Source organism: Strongylocentrotus purpuratus, unplaced genomic scaffold (assembly GCF_000002235.5).
Source record: "Strongylocentrotus purpuratus isolate Spur 01 unplaced genomic scaffold, Spur_5.0 spur5_scaffold_9, whole genome shotgun sequence".
NCBI lineage: Eukaryota > Metazoa > Echinodermata > Echinoidea > Camarodonta > Strongylocentrotidae > Strongylocentrotus > Strongylocentrotus purpuratus.
In genome coordinates, this window is record NW_022145615.1 from 31,782,428 (window position 1) to 31,801,355 (window position 18,928).

Consider the following 18,928-nt stretch of genomic DNA (forward strand, 5'->3'; position numbering starts at 1 on the left):
AGGGGGATGCATCCCCCCCACCTCACAAGGTGGGGGGGATGGCATGTACAATCATCCCCCCAGGTTTTGGGGAATGATATTTGCTTACTTAATAAGTCATAATGATGATAATAATAGTAATAATAATAATGATAACAATTATAATATTAATAATAATAATAATTATGATGATGATAATAATAATCCTCATCATTATTGTTATTGTGTTTATTGTTATTAGCCGCATTCACACGGTGAAAGCCAATTCAGACGGTAAAAAAAAGAATATCTTACAAGTATTTTGTGGTTATCTTGTGGTTTAGAAACCACAAGATAAAACAGGCGCGGATCTACGGGGGGGGGGGGGGGTTAGGGGGTTTAACCCCCCCCCTTGGGCGGCCCAAAAAACAAACAACAAAAAAAGGAAGAAAAAAAAAAAAAAAAAAAAAAAAAAGAAAGAAAAAAGAACGCACGCTGGAGAGAAACCCTTTCAAGTGCAAATATTGTGAGAAGATATTCAACTCATCTGGTAACTTAACCAAACACATGATAACTCTGGATATAACTGTGTATTTAACTGTTACTTGATTTAAAAAGACGTTATCATGCACTGCTTTTTATAGTCTCCATTGTGTTAATAGATGCCAGGAAAACATCACTTACGGGGTTCAAATAAACACCCCCAAAAAAAATCGGCTCGCCGCTTCGCGGCTCGTGGATGATGCTCCGCATCGTCATTATTGGTCAACCCCCCCCCCTTAGCAAAAAGCTAGATCCGCCCCTGAGTCATCCCCCCAGGTGTACGAACCTGTCTACGCCACTGGGCATTTCGTTTAGGTTAGATGAGCATATTTTGATACCTTATGTGTGACACTTCAGTTTTCAGTCGAGTCATTTCTTTCTTTCTTTTTTTCTATTTCTCTTTAGCATATATTTTTTTAGGCTAGTGGGGGTGGGGGGGGGGGAGGGCTCGAGTCTTGTAAGCTTCTAAATAAGCATATTTTTTGCCTGACTGTAAATTTGTCGCTTTCTTACCAAAAAATGTGAACAAATCCCGAAAAATCATGTAATTTCAGCAACATTTGTAAGTCATTGGTATCGAATTAGAAATAAACCACGTTTTTTTTTTTTTTTTTGCGGGGGGGGGGGGGGGCAACTTGTCCTCGGGGGGGGGGGGGGTGGTTATCTTTGGTTATCCTTGGGGGTTATTTTCCTAGGGGATACTTTTCAGGGGTGGGGCAATTGTCCTCGGGGTGGTTTATTTCCTTGGTTGTCCGGGGGGGGGGGTAATTATTCGAATTTTCAGGGGTGGGGCCTATAATTGTCCTCGGGATAATTTTCCGGGGGATACGGTCCGTGGAGGGTAGTTTTTCGCTGGGTAGTTTTCCGGGGGTAATTGTCCAGGGTGTAATTGTCCCAATACGATTTCCCCCACTGCATGATTTGTATTATAAAAAAATCCGTACTGATCAGTGTTTCCCCCCATTTTCTTTCATGTTTTGCTTTCGCATTCTTCGAAGATACCATAATCTAATTTGTTGCGTTCACGTTTGGAGCTTTTCCGAGTTAAATTCAAAATGGGTAGATCTAAAAGTGACAAGAAAACACGACGAAGTAGATCAAGGTCAAGAGAAAGACAACGAGACCGTTCACGGCATAGAAAAAGGTATGAAACTGGTTATGTTAATTTATTTTTTTCCCTTTCAGCCGTAGTTACAACGTCGGTGGTTTTACTGTGGTCCCGTGTGCTCCAAATGATGTGCTGTTAAATGTGGTTTGTATGGACTTGTGTTGTGTGTAGAGTCTACATGCGATTTATGGTTGTCTTTGTTGTTGTGTAATCAGTAGTGGCGCTGGTCCGAGAATGAGGATAAACGAGGATATTCGAGAATGAGGATCAACAAGGATATCCTTGTAAACGCAGACAAATTGCATCCTAAAAATAAGGATTGTTTACAGAGGGGTTTTTTCATCGTTGCTCTGTGGGTTTTGGGTTCCCGAACGAACCGCGTGCATAATAATATAACTCTAGTTCACCGTCTACTTTTATGGGTTGTCTGTCTTTCCGAGCTAGGATTTATTGCTCATAACGTGAAAGTCTCTGTACAAAGTCGATGTAAAATGCATCAAGCAAATCTTTGCGGAACCCGTTTTTCGCATTGCCAACGGACGATCCTTATTTTTGCGGTTGTATCTGTCTGCATTTACGATGAAAATGCTTATTCTCGGATCAGCACCATGCATTGTAGCATTGTAGGTTAGCACATAACAAAGTCCCAAGCCAAACTTCAGTCCTTGTAGGAGTAGTCTCGGTGGAACCTATCCCAAACGAAATAGACTGATATTTTGTTCTACAATCCATGTAGACCTATATTTGTAGGCTCTGAAAATGACTTTGGCAATCATCAGTAGTTTTATAATTTGTTTCTCTGCCTTATAGCACTGCACTGAATGACTTTAAAATACATGTGCTGAATGACATGCACAAACTTGTAGTATGCAGCCTTAGAGCTTGACATGTAGGAGCTTATGCATACTGCTGCAATGAAATCGTCGCCCGGCTGGCAGAAGGGCGTTAGCGTCTCGAAAACTACTTTTCAAATTATTCGCATTTCAAAATTTGTTTTATATTTAAACTGATTTTCGTCCCAAAAATGGTTTTAAAACTTGAAGACTAATAGAAATGTTATAATTTTTTTGGGAAATAAGTCAGTTTTATAAAAGTTTGAGGTTGAGTTTAATGTTAACCCCCTTCTGCTTAGCGCTTCATTTTTTACCTGAAATTCGAGCTAACGCCCTTCTGCCAGCCAGGCGATGAAATACAAGCTTGTGTTGTTCTTTCTTCTTTGTACAAAATATTAAAGCTCCTTGCTGAGATGTACCTGTATTTGGCTTTAATTTCCTCTTTATAGAAGTGTGACGCCAGAGAGCAGTGACAGTGAGGCAGAGAGACGACGACACAAGCAGAAGAAGCACAGGTCCAGGTCTAGGTCCAGATCCGAGTCTAGGTCTAGGGGCAAGTCAAAATATGAAGACAGAGATCGTCATCACAGCCATAAGCACAAAAAGAGAAGATCTCGCAGTCGGACAAGATCTCGGTCTCCCATACGACAACCTGATATCAGACCAAATCCTGCTGTCAATGAAAAGTAAATATGTCTTCAGGATTTTTAAAACTGTATCTTTAATTGATTAGTTACAATCGTAAGTTATTTGAGCTTATCAACAGTGTTGATCAGGGTCTGGGATTAGGTAGAATATAGTGTGTTCATCTAGACAGGTTAAAACAACAAAACTTTGAAGTATTTTACTTTACATTAAGTTGAAATGGAGTACTGGTACCGGTATGTGTTATTCCAGTTGCTGTGATAGATTTAAAAAGACCAACTAGATGTACATTGTAGATGCTTTAAATTTGAATACACCATTCCTTTTGCAATCTTCTGTTGGTTAGCTTGTTTGTTTCTTAGCAATGACACAAGATATTTATCATGAAACTGGTAATAAGAAACACTTAGCAAGTGATTGTTTAAAAAAAAAAATTGCTAAAAGATATGAGAATTAGAGGATTTAGGTGGCATTTACCCTTTAGAATAGCCATTTCATTTCCATACAACTTTTGGAGATAAACCTGTAAGGCTGTATAATACAAATGTATAATGTATAGAAATAATGTAGTACAGTCTAACCTGTCTTAGGGGCAACCTGTCTTTAAAGGCCACTTGTCTATAGTGGTCACTGATAGTGTCTCCTGCTGGGAAGAAATGTGTGCATTCGGATCTGTCTAGAACGGCCGCCTTTCTTTGGTGGCCATTTTGTGTGTTTCTCTAGGGTGGCCTTTATAGCAGGTTTGACTGTCTGTTAAGAAAAAGGAAAAGCTTGTAACAAATATTTGATTGTATTATTCTTATCAGGATGAAGAAGTCGATGATTAAAGCAACGGAGACGATGGAAGAGAAGAGAGTGAGGAGGATGAACAAGAAAGAGGTCAAAGACCGGAAGAGGAAGGAGCAGATGGGATGGGATGAAGAAATGATGGTAAGATTGATAAGCTAAGTGATTAGTATACAAATAATACACAGCAGTGAGGGCATTAGTAAGAATTACCCACACAAGGTATCTTTAGAACAGTCTAACACGCCTGAGGCGATAGCCAAGGGTGTTTGGACTGTTTAGAAGGTACCGAGTGTGGGTAATTTTACTAATGTCCAAACAAAATAATATGTATTATTTGTTTTATAAGATTATGTTTTATTTGTTTTGAAAAATGATGTTTTTATAACATGATTTTACTAATGACCGGTCATTAGCATTTGATAATGACCGGTCATTATCAAAATTACGTGTTAGGCAAAATAAATGCCTGGTCATGTGTACGCTCTCAACCAATCATTTGATTAGGATCCACGTCATCATGAGACTACATTCAAACCTACAAAGACCACTTCATGGAAACAATATGCCGGCTCCTTTATTACTGCATTGAATAAGAAACACTGCACATCATCATCATCATCTCTTTGGAGCTACTCTGTGGGGTTGGGTATTCCCTTTCCCTTAATAATATAATATTCCGCTTTTATATAGTGCTTAATACATCTACGATGTCTCTAAGCGCTTTACATGTATACTATTACCCCAGTCATTGGATTTAGTGCTTGCCCGCACACAATGTGTGCACAACAAATGAATAGTAGTATGATTATACTATATTTGTATTTTTTGTTTTTGCAGGGCTATACCAATGAAGACAATCCATTTGGAGATCCTAATCTACTGGATACATTTGTGTGGGTCAAGGTAAGTTTAATATTTAGCTATCATTACTTGTTAGTCGATCAGTTTTTCTGTAACACTGATGAATTACATTTATCAATGAGACAAGATGAATGAGAAGTAAATCCAATTGGTCTAATATAGTAATCCTGTGAATGACTGGTTCGCATTATGTTACTGCAGAGCAATAAATAATGTAATATTGGTACATGTAGTAGCAGTTAAAGTGTAAACTGTTTTTCCCCATCTCTTGGTTTAAAATATTACATTTACATGCATGTTACAGATAAATTAATAATGCTTTGTAAGCTACTAATTTGAGACAATTTTCAAGACAAAGTAAATTTATTGAAAGATTTGCAGTACTGAGGATATATAGTATGAAGCCTATCATTTGTTTAAGTATTACTTTTCCTACAAGTCTTTATTTTTTGTTTTGATTTTAAATTAATTTTCAGGTGATATTAGTTCGAAATTTAGGAAGCAGACTACTGGAATTGGTTGTGCATGTACAAGAAACCATTTATTCAACTGTTCATGTATTTATCAGCTAAATTAATACAATTAACCTGACATGCTTGGGGCTTAGAGAGATACATGAATTTTGTTACCTACGGATACCATGTATGAGTGTATTTTGTAAGACGCGTGATTTCTTTTGTCTTATCTTTGTAGAAAAATGAGAAACTTGGCATCGCGGATGTTGAACCTGACCAGATGAAGAAGATTGTGAAAAAGAAGCAGATTGAGAGCAGGGTGAGATATTTGAAGCACTCTTCAAACTTATTGTGTTAAAGGGACTTGGTGACATTGTTTAGATAAAACTTTAAGGTGCTAAGTTTGAGTGAAAATGGACCATTATTAATGATAAAAATTGGGAAAAACTGATCTGATCAATTCCTTAATTCTCCCAACCATATTATTACAGTTTAATTAAATTTCAGTTGAATGAAAATCGTCACAAAGCAATGAATTGGTCCTATATACCATTCCAGACATTTAAGTGTTGAAATATTTTTTGTTAAAGCCAGTTTTTAAAGTTTATTAGTTGGAGTATTCATACTATGTAAACCATTGTCCTGAATTAGTGTTTATAAAACAACATCCTCTGTTAATCTGTGCCTAATCATATGTTAAACCTTGTTTATTTACTGTTAATGTCAACATTTTTGTAAACTCATTAGTAAATGTTAACCTGTATATGTTACACCAGTGAAAACCAAATATCCAGAAATGGACAATAAATACTAAATTGAAATTGAAATTGAAATTGAAATTGAAATATATATATATATATATATATATATATATATATATATATCTTGCAACAATCTCTGAAAAGGTTTGTAATGAATATTTGTGTTTTTAATCGTTTTGGTTTTCTTTCCATATTTACAGCTGGAGCTTCAGAAAGTTAAACAGAGAAGAATAGAAAGAGAAAAGGAGAGAGAACAGAGAGACAAGGAAATGGTAAGATGTTATCCATTTGTCTGCATCTGCAGGGGGTGTTTCACAAAGCCTTTTTTCAATGATAAAAAAAAAACAGTGACAAATCAGCTGATGACCAATCAGAAGCAAGGATTTCAGTAGCTTATAACAAAAACTGTCATTTGTCACCGATGACAAGTTCTGTGAAACACCCCCAGGTATTGGCTTCATATAAAGTAGTTTTGATTGTGCTCTTGTATTGAAAGTGGTATGGTTGAGTAGTTTTGAGGATCATCATGAGGCAACAATTCAGAGAACTGAACTGCATTCATTATATACATCTATTTTGTGTATAAAGTACATAATGCTGAGACTGTAAACTCACCTAAGGGAAAACAAAAGGAATACATGTAAAATGTTATCAATGTTACAGATACAAGAATGAAAATGTGAACCAGATGCATGATCTTAAACAAATACTTACAACTGTCTCAATATCATCAGGTTTCTAGTCTTCCCTAGTTAGAGTATATGATAGAATATGATTCATTTCACTCAATCAAACGATCATGACCATGTGAGGAAATAATTTAACGAACTCTTCATAAAGGAACAGTAAATGGAATGACATGGAAAAAATATCATGACCTATTAAACCCCCTCTGTACTAGTTTGGCCAGGGGGATTAGACCTCCCTGTAAGGTCACTGACAGGCAGTTATCTCATCAAATCAGCTCTCAATTAACATAAGAAAAAGGGATCATGGGGGACCAACAGGCACCGTTTAGGCATTGTTTGCTATATAGAGGGCGCAAGTAGCTATAAGTAGTGCAGCGGGGCTTTAAAGGTAGACACATGTACAACTTGCCTTAAAATTCTTCTTTTTTTTTCTTTTTTTTGTTAACAGGAGGAGTTACAGAGAGCAAGAGAAGCAGACTATTACAAGGAATGGGAGAGACAGGAAGACAGTGTAAGTCAATCATCATCTTAGTAAGCCACTTGTTTTTATTTATTTTAGACAGAATCCCTGAAGAGGTTCATCTGATTGGTAGTAATTCCATAAATTGAATATTCATAGTTTCACATTCATAAAGGTTGTTTTACCTGTGAAACTCTCGCCTGCTTGTTGCTGCAAGCTCTATACACCCTTTTTGATTGTGAACTATGAAAATTAAATCTATTTTAGACAGAATGTTTAAAATCCATTTATGCACTCCAGGCAAAACTGATATTTCAGAAATTTTAAACTTTACATGTCATTACCTGAATCCTGTGAAACAAGAAAAAGATATTGACTGGTCTGTGAAAGACAAGATATGTTCAATAGAATACAATCCACAATCAGGTCAGAGTTATTAGAATGTCTTTTAAATTTGTTTGTTCTTATCCATAAAGATTTGCTATAGCAATAGATTATGTTTCACTAGTTAGTTGGTGTAGATATTGCTACTCATCCAGTTTCGATATTGAGGAGTCTAATTGAAGTATTGTCAAGTGGAATCATGTTTTCCTCCCTCCAGTTCCATCTGAATCAAGCTAAACTGAGGTCAAAGGTCAGAATCAAAGATGGCAGAGGTAAGTGATGAAGTTGTTATTTTTTGCAAAGGTTGAATTATTGTCAATTTTGTGAGATGTTTTAGATGCTGGGAATTTACAACATGTGAAAATGAGCTGGCAATGCATGTGTGAATGCGTCTTGTAATTGAACTACCTGTCGTTTATCTTCATGATAAATCTCTTTTCTTCTTTGTCATTTGCAATAATTAACTGTTTACAAAAATATATACCCATATAGTAGTGTGTGCTTTCTCATTGAAATAGTTTTGTTGACTAAAATATGATTATTCAACTCGATTCAATTCAGTTTATTAAATTCCAATAAAATATACAAAACAGAATACAATCATAACAGAATAACAGTATAAATCCATCAAGAGTACAAAATAAGGTAAAATGATAAAACAATAAAGCGATACATCAGATAACATTATGTGGTATAGAAAGAGATGTCTTTGAAATGTATTCAGAGTAACAGGAACTATCTTGAGTGCATTTAAAATATGATGCTGTGAAGCCCTATGGTCCACCCAGTCATTAAAGGGATTGGGTTACGTTGTCTCAGGTTTTGAAACAAAATCCTAGAGTTAGCTTATGCTGCAATGATAATTATAAACCTTTAGGTCAGTCAGGAACCCCATGTAAGCAGATTGCCTGTCTGATTATCAAGATATTTATGATTGGAAATCGAAATTACAAAATTCGTTTTCCTAACGGTTGTTATAACACTACAGTCTATTGGGGGAAAATGAGGATGGTAAAACCGGTCACTCACATTTGTTTACTTTTTGAGGCACTTCCCGATCAAGGTTGATCATCTAGCAAATAAGAATTTGTGTGTATTGCAAGGTTCTGGAATCATCAAAATGATCAGAAATTTGGCCAAGTCTTGGTAAAGTTACAAACACTGTACACAGAAAGATGTATATGGGACTACACGAACACGTGGCGTAAAAATCCTACCCTGGAGTTTTACAATGTTACATGACATATTTAGAATATGAAGGCATTTGAAGAGCCATGTTTTTTCAGGGAACATGTCTTATCTGATGTTCTTCCACATTTGCATAATAAGAATGATAACGCTCACAAATTATTTTTCACCTCTTCCCAGAACTCAACCTTCTCTTTAAATAAATTGTCAAGCTCTTGTTTTTATTTGTTGTTTTGTTGTATCCCTTGCAGGTAAACCCATTGATCTCTTAGGCCAGTACATCAGTGCTGAGGATGATGAAGATATCTCTATAGAGATGCAAGAACCCTACAATGTTCTCAAGGTATGGTAGCCTCAAAAGGAAAAGATACAAATAATAATAATATTGAGTTCTTTTATAGCGCATAATATGTTAAGAAATAACATCTCTATGCACTTCCAAAGAGCTTTGGAAATTATTACCCTAGCTTTAGCTCCGGCAACCGTTATCTGCGCACAGTGCATTTCAAGAAATAATCCTACCAGGTACCCATTTACCTCACCCGGGTTGAGTGTGGAAAATGTAGATCAATGTCTTGCCAAAGGACAGTGCCAGTTCTAAAGAGTGACATTATTGCTAGTCCGGTACTCAACAGTGTTTTCATAGTATGGTAGCCTCAAACAAGCAGCTGTCAAACAAAACCTTTAATTCGTAGATGTTGTGCTGAAAAGTTGGTCTTGTGACTATGAACGATAACTGAAGATCTGGCACAAAACACTTTGTTCTGACTATTTTTTTGCGTCACCCAGTCCGTGTAAATTTATGTAAAATATCATCAAGATGTGAAGATGTTGTAGACCTAATAGCAATTAAGTCGCAACAAAGGATGCTGCAGCCAAGTGCTTATAATCTTGATACTTTTAAACTGATACAATCAGTTCTATCAGGAGAAGAGATCTGAGGATCACAGTTAGTAAGTTTGCTTGTTCCCTTCAAGGCAGATGAATCTTGATTCTCAATCCTAGGGTTGAGGGACGATTGGCAGCCAGACACTAACATCCTTTGGCAAGACGTTAATCTTCATTTGCCTCTCTTCACCCAGGTGTAAATGGGTATGTTGCGATTGCTGGGTAATAATGATTGCAGGGCTCGCAGGAAGAGCAGTATTAATACTGATGTTGCTACCTTTGATAAATTAGACCCAATTATTATAACTATTACTGAATGTAGCAGGTCGCAGGTAATTTGCAATTTTCATCATTATTTGTCATTGTCTTCGCCGCAGGGTTTGACCATGACTGACCTGGAAGATCTGATGGAAGACATCAAGGTGTACGTGGAGCTGGAGCAGGGGAAGAATGTGGAATTCTGGAAAGATATCACTGTCATCGCTGAAGATGAGCTTACTAAACTCAAGAAGATTACTCCCGAAGGACAGGGTAAGAATTAAAGCCCGCCTGCACTAGTTTGGCCAGGGAGGATTAGACCTCCTGCAAGGTCACTGACAGGTGGTTATCTCATCAAATCAGCTCTTAATTAACATAAGAAAAAGGGGATCATGGGGGACCAACAGGCACCGATTAGGCATTGTTTGCTATAATAAGTACAGTGGGGCTTTAAGTTACATTAATTTTTAAGTTCTTCTAATATTGTTGTGTTAATTTCAAATTTACTGTGTTCAATTGAAGGTTATTTCAAGTTTGTCTTATTCAATCCAATTTTCTTTTAAGTTTGCTTCTAATTGTTTCATTCAATTTGTGTTTCTTTCGAGTGTATTTCAAGTTTGATTAGATTCATTTCAAATTTGTTTGTGGTGAATTGACATTCCTTCCAAATGTGTTGTAGTCAAGTGTGTTGTGTTTATTTATACACCTATATTCTAATCAAGTTGGTTTTGATCAATTCAAATTTCTTTCGAGTTTTGATGTGTTCAATTCAAATTTTAAAAATATTTCATGTCTGTACTGCTCTGATTACAATGATTTATGTCCCGCTATGAAGCAAGCATTTATATTACATGTCAAATCTCTATACATTTCTTTTTGCAGAGGTTTCTGACCGACGAGAAGGCATCAATTCATCGGTCAGTTCTGAAGTAGCCACTGTGTTCAAGAACAAGACTCACATCCAGCTCCTAGCCCTCAAGGCTCAGATCGTCCAGAGGATACAGAGCGGCGATGCTGTCGACATCGGTAAATACATCACTTTATTTGTTTTCACTTAAAGCCCCACTGTACTACTTATAGCTACTTGTGCGCCCTCTATGTAGCACACAATGCCTAATTGGTGACCGTTGGTCCCCCATGGTCCCATTTTTTGTATGTTAATTGAGAGCTGATTTGATGAAATTTGCAGGAGTCTAGTCCTCCCTGGCCAAACTAGTGGAGACAGGCTTTAATTTTGTTCAGTTATGAGGGAGGCGCGATGGCTCAGTGGTAGAGCAGTGGTCTTGTAACTGGGAGTCCCCAGTTTGAAACCAAGTTGATGTGCTAGTGCCCTTTGGTTAGGCATTAATTCTCATTACCAAGTCCCTCCGAGAGGACTTAAAGCTGTCAGTCCCCTGGTTGCTTTTTGTTTTTTATCAATGACCATATTTTATGATCATATTTTACACTAGAAACATTGAGCAATTGCTCCCTGGACTACTACCTTGTAATTTGAATAAACCAAATTGAATTCAATTCAATATAATTCAATATGTACTTTGTAGAGATTATGTGCTATAATGAGGTGTATATAATTGATTATTTAGGGTACTGGGAGTCGTTACAGCAGCAGTTAGATGCTCACATGGCCAGAGCTAGACTGAGAGAACTGCATCAAGAGAAGCTCAGAAGTAAATTAGCAGCTCTCCGACAACAGGTATGTCAACCAAAGAACAACATCATTTTCATCTAATCATAATGCTAATGATAGTAATCTGGATTTAGATTTTAATTCAAACTTCTCTAATCGTGTCACCATTACCATTACCCCCGGCCATCTGACTTCTGTATATGTATAGGATGTGCACCATGTCAAATCAGTGGAGAGTTTCCTTACTGTATGATAATCGTGAGGACATATGCTAGTGACATTCACTACATATATCTGCTTCCAGTGAGGCCCCCATTTTTCCTGGGTACAGATCAGTGTTAAGATCATTGCCAGAGAAAAAATAATGTTATGCAATGTTGCAAGGGAATACAGATGAATTGGTCAGGATTTGACTGTCCCAGCCATTGCCCTTTAAGTCAACTTTTGCTACCACACCCAGGTGTAGTAGATGGATAGCTGGTAGGAAGCACTTTATGAACTAGTGGCTTTAGCTTGTGTTAGAATGATATTTATATGAAGTCCTTCATGAATCCAGTTATGATGATGAGGATGATAATCAATACCATTATCCATACAGCAAGGGGTAGAGACCGCACCCCTGTTCCCTTCGGCTGGGTCCACATCAGCAGACTGGGACCCCACCCAAGCTGGACAGAACCCACCCGCAGAGGGCGCTGAGATAGACATACCCTCTCAGGACGAGGAGGAGGATGAGGATGAGGATCAGACCAAGGAAGACGAAGATAAACCTGGCTCATCGGAAGCTCTAGAGGGCGCTGTTGGAGGTGAAGAAGAAGGAGCTGTTGGTGGAGCAAAGGGGGAGGAAGAGTAAGTTTTAAATTTCCAGGATTAAAGGGCAAGTCCACTCCAAAAATAATCTTACTTTCAATAGAAGCAGAAAAATCATACAAACCAATCAAAAAAGTTTTGAGTGAAATCAAATTACTAATAAGAAAGTTATTTTTGATGACATAAACAAATCACGAGACAATTGGGAACTCACTCATGAGTCTGGGACGTTATTGCCTCACTATCCACTCATTGGAGTGAACTTATCCTTTAACTTGTCTCTATACTGATTAACCTGTTGATTTCTAAATCCATGAATGTGGAGATTCATTCTGTAGTTAATGAAATTGAATCAAATGAATTTAAATGGTTTCCTGGAGGGACTTCAGAGTTGTCGCGGCAGTCATACAAAAGCCAGGGGGATGTTCAACCAATTGAGTGATAATTCACAAGTTGAGCAGGTGAACATGGAAATACATGTTATAACAAGTGCAGTCACATTCAGTGGGGTAATTGGAGTACCAGGAGCATTAAGTCTTCTTGTCTGTTTGGAGCCAGAAGGGTGTTAACTCATATGATTTTAACACAGAGTTAATACCCTTCTGGCCCTGAACAGGCAATATTTGTATGAATATGATCACTATACAAGAAAGTTTTAATATCATGATCCAAAATGTTATCTACCACAAAAGAGAGCCATTGAAATCTACATACTGACAACCAATAAACATAAATTCCCATGATCTGTATTTTTATCACTATCTTGTAGACCAGAGTCCATCTTAGTGGAGGAGTGTAGCTATGTAGAGTACATTCAAGGCAACTACATCTCCAGGCTTCTGGAATAGAAAGATCTCTCAATTGAAATATTTGAAACCAAGAAACTACTATTACTATAATCTCTCATTCGATCCTATCTCTACCAATAGACCAGAGTCGATCTTGACAGAGGAGGATCTTGAAGAAGAGAACTATGTGGAGTATGTCCAAGGGAACTACAGTCCAAGGCTCCTGGAGCAGAAAGACCTCTCCATTGAAGTCTTTGTACAGGATCCTGAAGAGGATTATCTCAAGCTTGAGACAGCTAGGAAACATCTCATCAGTACAGGATCAGCTGAGGTGAGATTCGTTCTTGACCCTCTAACATTTAACACTTTGGTTGCTTTCTTTGCCCATATGCACATTTGCTTGTTTACCGCTTGGCAATTTTCACATAACATAAAGCATAAAATTGATGGAAGGATTGCTTTGTACAACACATGGGCTTTGCAAAATTACCCATTTCCAGTCTTGAGTAGCTCTGTGGCAACCCTTTTAACACTGATGTAGATTAATCTTGTACTGGAAACAAATAAGATTGAAACCTTCTTATATCTGTGATAAATACATTGAGGCACAGTAAGATTATTTGTGCATAAAAAGTGTTAAACCTCCTGAAACTTGTGATCAGGCTTATAATACTACAAGCTCTTTACTGGTAAGGTGCTATATAAGAAATGGTTATCAACATTACTATTAATAGCCATTCTTTTTACTTTCTGGACCATTGTGTACTTTCTACGTCCACAGCACAAAAATATAGAGCCTTCTGCAATGGAACCAACAGAAAAATATTCACTGGGGTGCAGAGACTCGAAAAGAGTTTGCGGAAAAATTTTAAAAAGCTCAAGTCTTAAAAAAAAAAAAAAATTGTACAAAAATACAAGAATAGCTGTTAACAAAAATGTAGTTTTACAGGAAGATATGTATGGTTGGGGTAATTCAGTGGATTTTTAATTGGCTTTATCGCTGAAATGAGCGAATGGTCTATTGAGTGATTCACTAAATTAACATAGCGCTTAGAGACTTAGGTGGTAAGCGCTTTATAAGCATCGTTTTTATTATTATTATTATTTGTCCTTCCACAGACTGATGCAGAGACAGAATTCATCAAGAAAGCCAAGCGAGAGATGGGTAAAGATGAATCGTCCTTTGCCGTCGAGGTCAACTTGCAACAGAAGCCTTACATGTGGTCCGACAAGTACAGACCTCGTAAACCACGCTTCTTCAATCGTGTACACACTGTGAGTACCAAACCTTTTTTCTCTTGTAGGAAGACCAGGTTTTAAATGACTGATTTATGTAACTTTTGGGTCATTTTGATTTTATTATCTCATGTAAGTTGTTTCGACCAGGAAAATGTACCCACTCAATCCATTCCCCATGCGATGGAACACACTCACTGCATTCTGAGAAACAGTACTTCACTTGCCTTTAAAAAAAAAACATCTTAAATCATACCTCTATTAACTCTTGATTTGTTCTTAGACCAAGGGACGGTGCCTCCTATCCTCTGTAAAAGTTCTACATAAATCCAATTATTATTATCATTGTTATTAATCAGTACTCTTGTCAGATTTTGCTAATTATCAATCCCTTCATTCAAAGATACTACATTGATTCTCTATAGATATATTCATCTTCATATTTACCAGCATGTTTTTACGATGACTTTGTTTTGTTTTTCACCAGGGCTTTGAGTGGAACAAGTACAACCAGACTCATTATGACATGGATAACCCTCCTCCAAAGATTGTACAAGGATACAAGTTCAATGTGAGTACATCAGCATTAGTTGGCTTTAAAGCCTGTCTGCACAAGTTTGGCAAGGGGGATTAGACCACCCAGTGTGGTCACTGACATGTGGCTGTCTCATTAACTCAGCTCTCAATTAACATAAGAAAAAGGGGATCATGGGGGACCAACAGGCACTGATCAGGCATTGTTTGCTATAGTGTCTTTCATGTTACTGAGAATTAGGGTCTTTCCTATCGGAAACTCAGCATGTAGTGATATGCATATTGACATTGGTGACATTTAAGCTGAAGACTTCAATCTTCACTTAATCTCTCTTTTTTAGTTCTGATATCATCAAAGAATTTAGTGTCTGTGGCATAGACATAATAAAATATTGGACAAATAAGACACAAAAGACATTAGTTAAAACATCCAATTTAGAAACAATCCAGTATTCTATTGGAAGCGTGTTGGATTGCATTTATACTAACAAGAAGAAAAAAATGAATCTTATTAATTATGACATTGCACTGTATACTGCCTGAATTATACTTGTGTTTTCATTTTTAATTAGTCTTCATTGTTATTGTGTGCTATTTAGGAATGGGATGTTATCATGTTAGCAATATGTATTTTTGTCAAGGTTTACAATGCAGCAATGACATTGATTGTCATCATTCTAGTTATGAAATATATATCCTCTTGATTACGTTTATTAAAAGTAAAGCCAACTACCCAACTAAGAATATGAATATATACTTTACATTTCGGGCCAGTGGGGCCAGTCCCCATTTTAAACTGGAACTACCCAAGTTCCTAGGCATTATGTTCCAATTCATAAATAATTTGTACTTATCCGTTTCTTTCCAGATCTTCTTTCCTGATCTAATTGACAAGAGAAAGACCCCGGAGTACACCTTAACACCGATCCCTCTAACTCCAGAGTTTGCTATCCTAACATTCTGTGCTGGGCCACCCTATGAGGTAGGTGTTATTCCTTTATATATGTAAAGCGCTGTGAAACAACAGTTAGTTCGTAAGAGCGCTATATAAATGACTTTATTGTATTGTATTGTATTGTATATATCACAACCTCCATCGATTTTCATCTTGGAACTAATAATATTAATGATAATACAGACCTTTATAATGTGCAAAATATCCACTCCAAAAGGGTGCTCTAGGTACATGAGAATAATCATTATTTTGTTTACCCAGGGAGACCTCATCATCACCAGTGCTCTTCTTCCCGAGGGCCCTGCAATTATCCATGTACATTTAAGACAAAAATGTGTTTATCCAAAAACTATTGGGAAATAACTTGTACAAATGACTAAAGTTTTTTAATCTAATAACCCTAATATATTGTTGGGGAAATGATATACACAGCACTAAAATGTAAAATGCTGAAAATTATTTTTAATATGTATTTATTTTCCATTTAATTTGATATTGTGTTCGCATTGTTAGGGGACTCATGTACAAGCAAAAGTTGCTTCTCAGAGGTCCTGGCCTATTATTTATTCTGTATTTATGATTTGTAATGTTTTTTATGATGCCAAATAAATTGAATTGAAATTGAAGAATAGCGTTGTGTCCAACTTCACTTTTCATGCAGTGACAAATCATGAATTGTATGATTTGAGGCTACATATTGCCTAAGTCTTTGGCATACAAAACATAGGGGGAGGGGATACAAAAAAACTCTCCTAAATTTATGACATGCAAGAATAAATAGTTCTCAAAATTGATGGGGGATACCATTACAGAATACAGCTTTCTGAAATTGGGTAAAACGTGGGAAATGACAGAAATATTGTTAAGTTGGATGGTGGTGTGTGTACATATAGCTAATGACGAGGATGGAAACAAAAATCGTAATTTTAACTAGTTGTGTTTCTATCTTATGTGGCCTTCACAGGATATTGCCTTCAAGATAGTGAATCGTGAATGGGAGTACTCTCATCGCCATGGTTTCAGATGTCAGTTTAGTAACAGCATCTTCCAGTTGTGGTTCCGCTTCAAGAGATACAGATACAGGAGATGATCACTTCAGCTCAAGCCGTTTACCATAGAAGATGAAGACTTGAACTCTAGCTGTTTCACATATGTCACATTGGATTTGACAATGCTTATGATACACACATATAGCTGGGATTGAGTAACCTCAAACTAGACCTCTGTGAAATAGGCCACTTCCTTATATAGTGCTACGACTACTTACAGAATTGTGATGGAGACTACACTTGTGTCGACTTATTCTGCTGTGGTGAATTTATTTTTCATTGATGTGTCGTTGTTGGTTCATTCACTTGATTCTAATTTCAAGGATTGAGGATTCAAAACCCAGCCCGGAACTAGTATCCTTTGGAAGACATTAATCCAAATTTGCCACCCTCCACCCAGGTGTTAAGTGGATACCTGGTAGGATGCGAAAGTCGTAGTTTGCTAGCAACTTGAGTGTCTGTAAAATGGCACCTGGCGGGAAAGCTCCCAAGAAAATGGAGAATATTCATACATTTATGCGGGCAAGCCTGAATTCGATGACTAGAAAGACCTACTAAAATTTAGGAGTTAATAGTCCATGGGTAGTATTCGGAGCATGATTTTATCTCTAAAGCATTTTGTTTTATCTTTTTAAAATATTCAGCATTTTGAGACCACATTTTATCTCAGATTTTATCTTTCATGTTATCTCGACCTCTTCTCCATTCTCATTAGTTAGGCCTAAATGCATGACACATGCAGCTTTAACGCTAATTACCATCTTCCTTTACGTGAAAGATAAAATAAGTGTTAAAATAGTCAAAAGGGCTATTTTATCGGAATCACGGTAAGAGCGACATCAATTTTAAAGTATGCAGGTAGTTATGTGATCAAAATAAACAATAACGAATAAGTACAGACTATATTTCGCAAGGAACATTTTTGTAGGGTTATCGGGTTGTATTTCAAGATTTTTTCTGACTAATATCATACTTCAAATGATACTTCCAATGGTGTTCAAAAGCCTTTGAAACTACCTCAGAAAATTTGTAAGGAAATCCTAGCAAAAGCGTGTTTGCGCTTGCATGCATGGTAAAAATTATAGAAAATAAAGCATTTGTGCTCTCTTGCCCAAGAGACTGGCTGAACAGGACTCTATTGGCTGTACATAAAGAGAGTGAAAATCAGCATTTCTTATCAGATATCAGATATCTGAGATAAAAATGAATCTAAGAATACAACCCAATGTAAATTAATTTCTGAATTGTCTAAAAGTCAATTTGCCTGACGTTTGTCATTTTAATTGATAGAAAGTTACAATTTTTTTAGAGTGCTATTCCAGTAGAGGCACTGAATTAATTCATACATGTAGCATACCTCTATGGAGTTTTCATGAATGGCTGTTTGAGGACTTGTTCACCCCAGAAAGATAAACAAGGTCACATTCATTTTTTCCTTTGGTATTATGGTTGTTTTCTTCACCGATAACCTTGTTTTTAACCGTTTTTTTTATTATGTAAAATATGCCCCGGGAAACATTTTAAAAGACCTCATTTATGCTAGTTTTCTCTTCAGCAGTTCAAACCCTTCCTTTCATTGCAATACTTTTCTTTGACATATAAATAGACTTCATCATTTGCTCTCCTCACTATCAATCTCAGGCTCATTCATAGATAAGGCGCGGCAAAACCGCTGCATTTTGTATGTTCCAAAGTGTAATACGCTACACATTTTCAAATCTTTTCACAGGGCTCAGTGACTACGTGCAAGTCCTTTGTTGCGTGCAGTTGCCATTAATGTTATACCTAAGAAAACGCAGCAGCCTTTTTTGCAGCGGTTTACCATGACATACTTGAACAAGCCTTTACTATATTGACGCCCTACCGCCACTCTCCCATGTCATCTCTCTTTCTTCCTTTCATAATTCTCCTCATAATGACCTTCATTCTTCTCTTACAATGTATTTGAGTCAATCATGAAGTCATAAATAATGCATGATCATCATAGTTTTTACATCTTGTGATGGCTGTTAAAGATAAAGGTGAGTTCTGGTAAAAAAAAAAAGAAAATGAATTCTCACAGAATCAAATGAAACTTACACTGAATGTTCAAGATTACAAATAAAT

General features: G+C 36.8%; 1 protein-coding gene across 1 annotated transcript; it reads left to right on the forward strand.

Annotated features, from left to right (window-relative positions):
- Nucleotides 1-1,495: 1,495 nt before the first annotated feature.
- Nucleotides 1,496-18,900, forward strand: LOC578422 (cactin). The gene is made up of 18 exons (XM_778591.5): nucleotides 1,496-1,645; nucleotides 2,892-3,128; nucleotides 3,894-4,017; nucleotides 4,714-4,779; nucleotides 5,431-5,511; nucleotides 6,154-6,225; nucleotides 7,091-7,153; nucleotides 7,704-7,758; nucleotides 8,926-9,017; nucleotides 9,940-10,093; nucleotides 10,703-10,846; nucleotides 11,407-11,516; nucleotides 12,049-12,299; nucleotides 13,190-13,379; nucleotides 14,168-14,323; nucleotides 14,772-14,855; nucleotides 15,687-15,800; nucleotides 16,738-18,900. Exons 1-18 carry the CDS (start codon nucleotides 1,557-1,559, stop codon nucleotides 16,861-16,863), a joined length of 2,208 nt encoding a protein of 735 aa, XP_783684.3. The 5' UTR covers nucleotides 1,496-1,556; the 3' UTR covers nucleotides 16,864-18,900.
- Nucleotides 18,901-18,928: the final 28 nt, after the last annotated feature.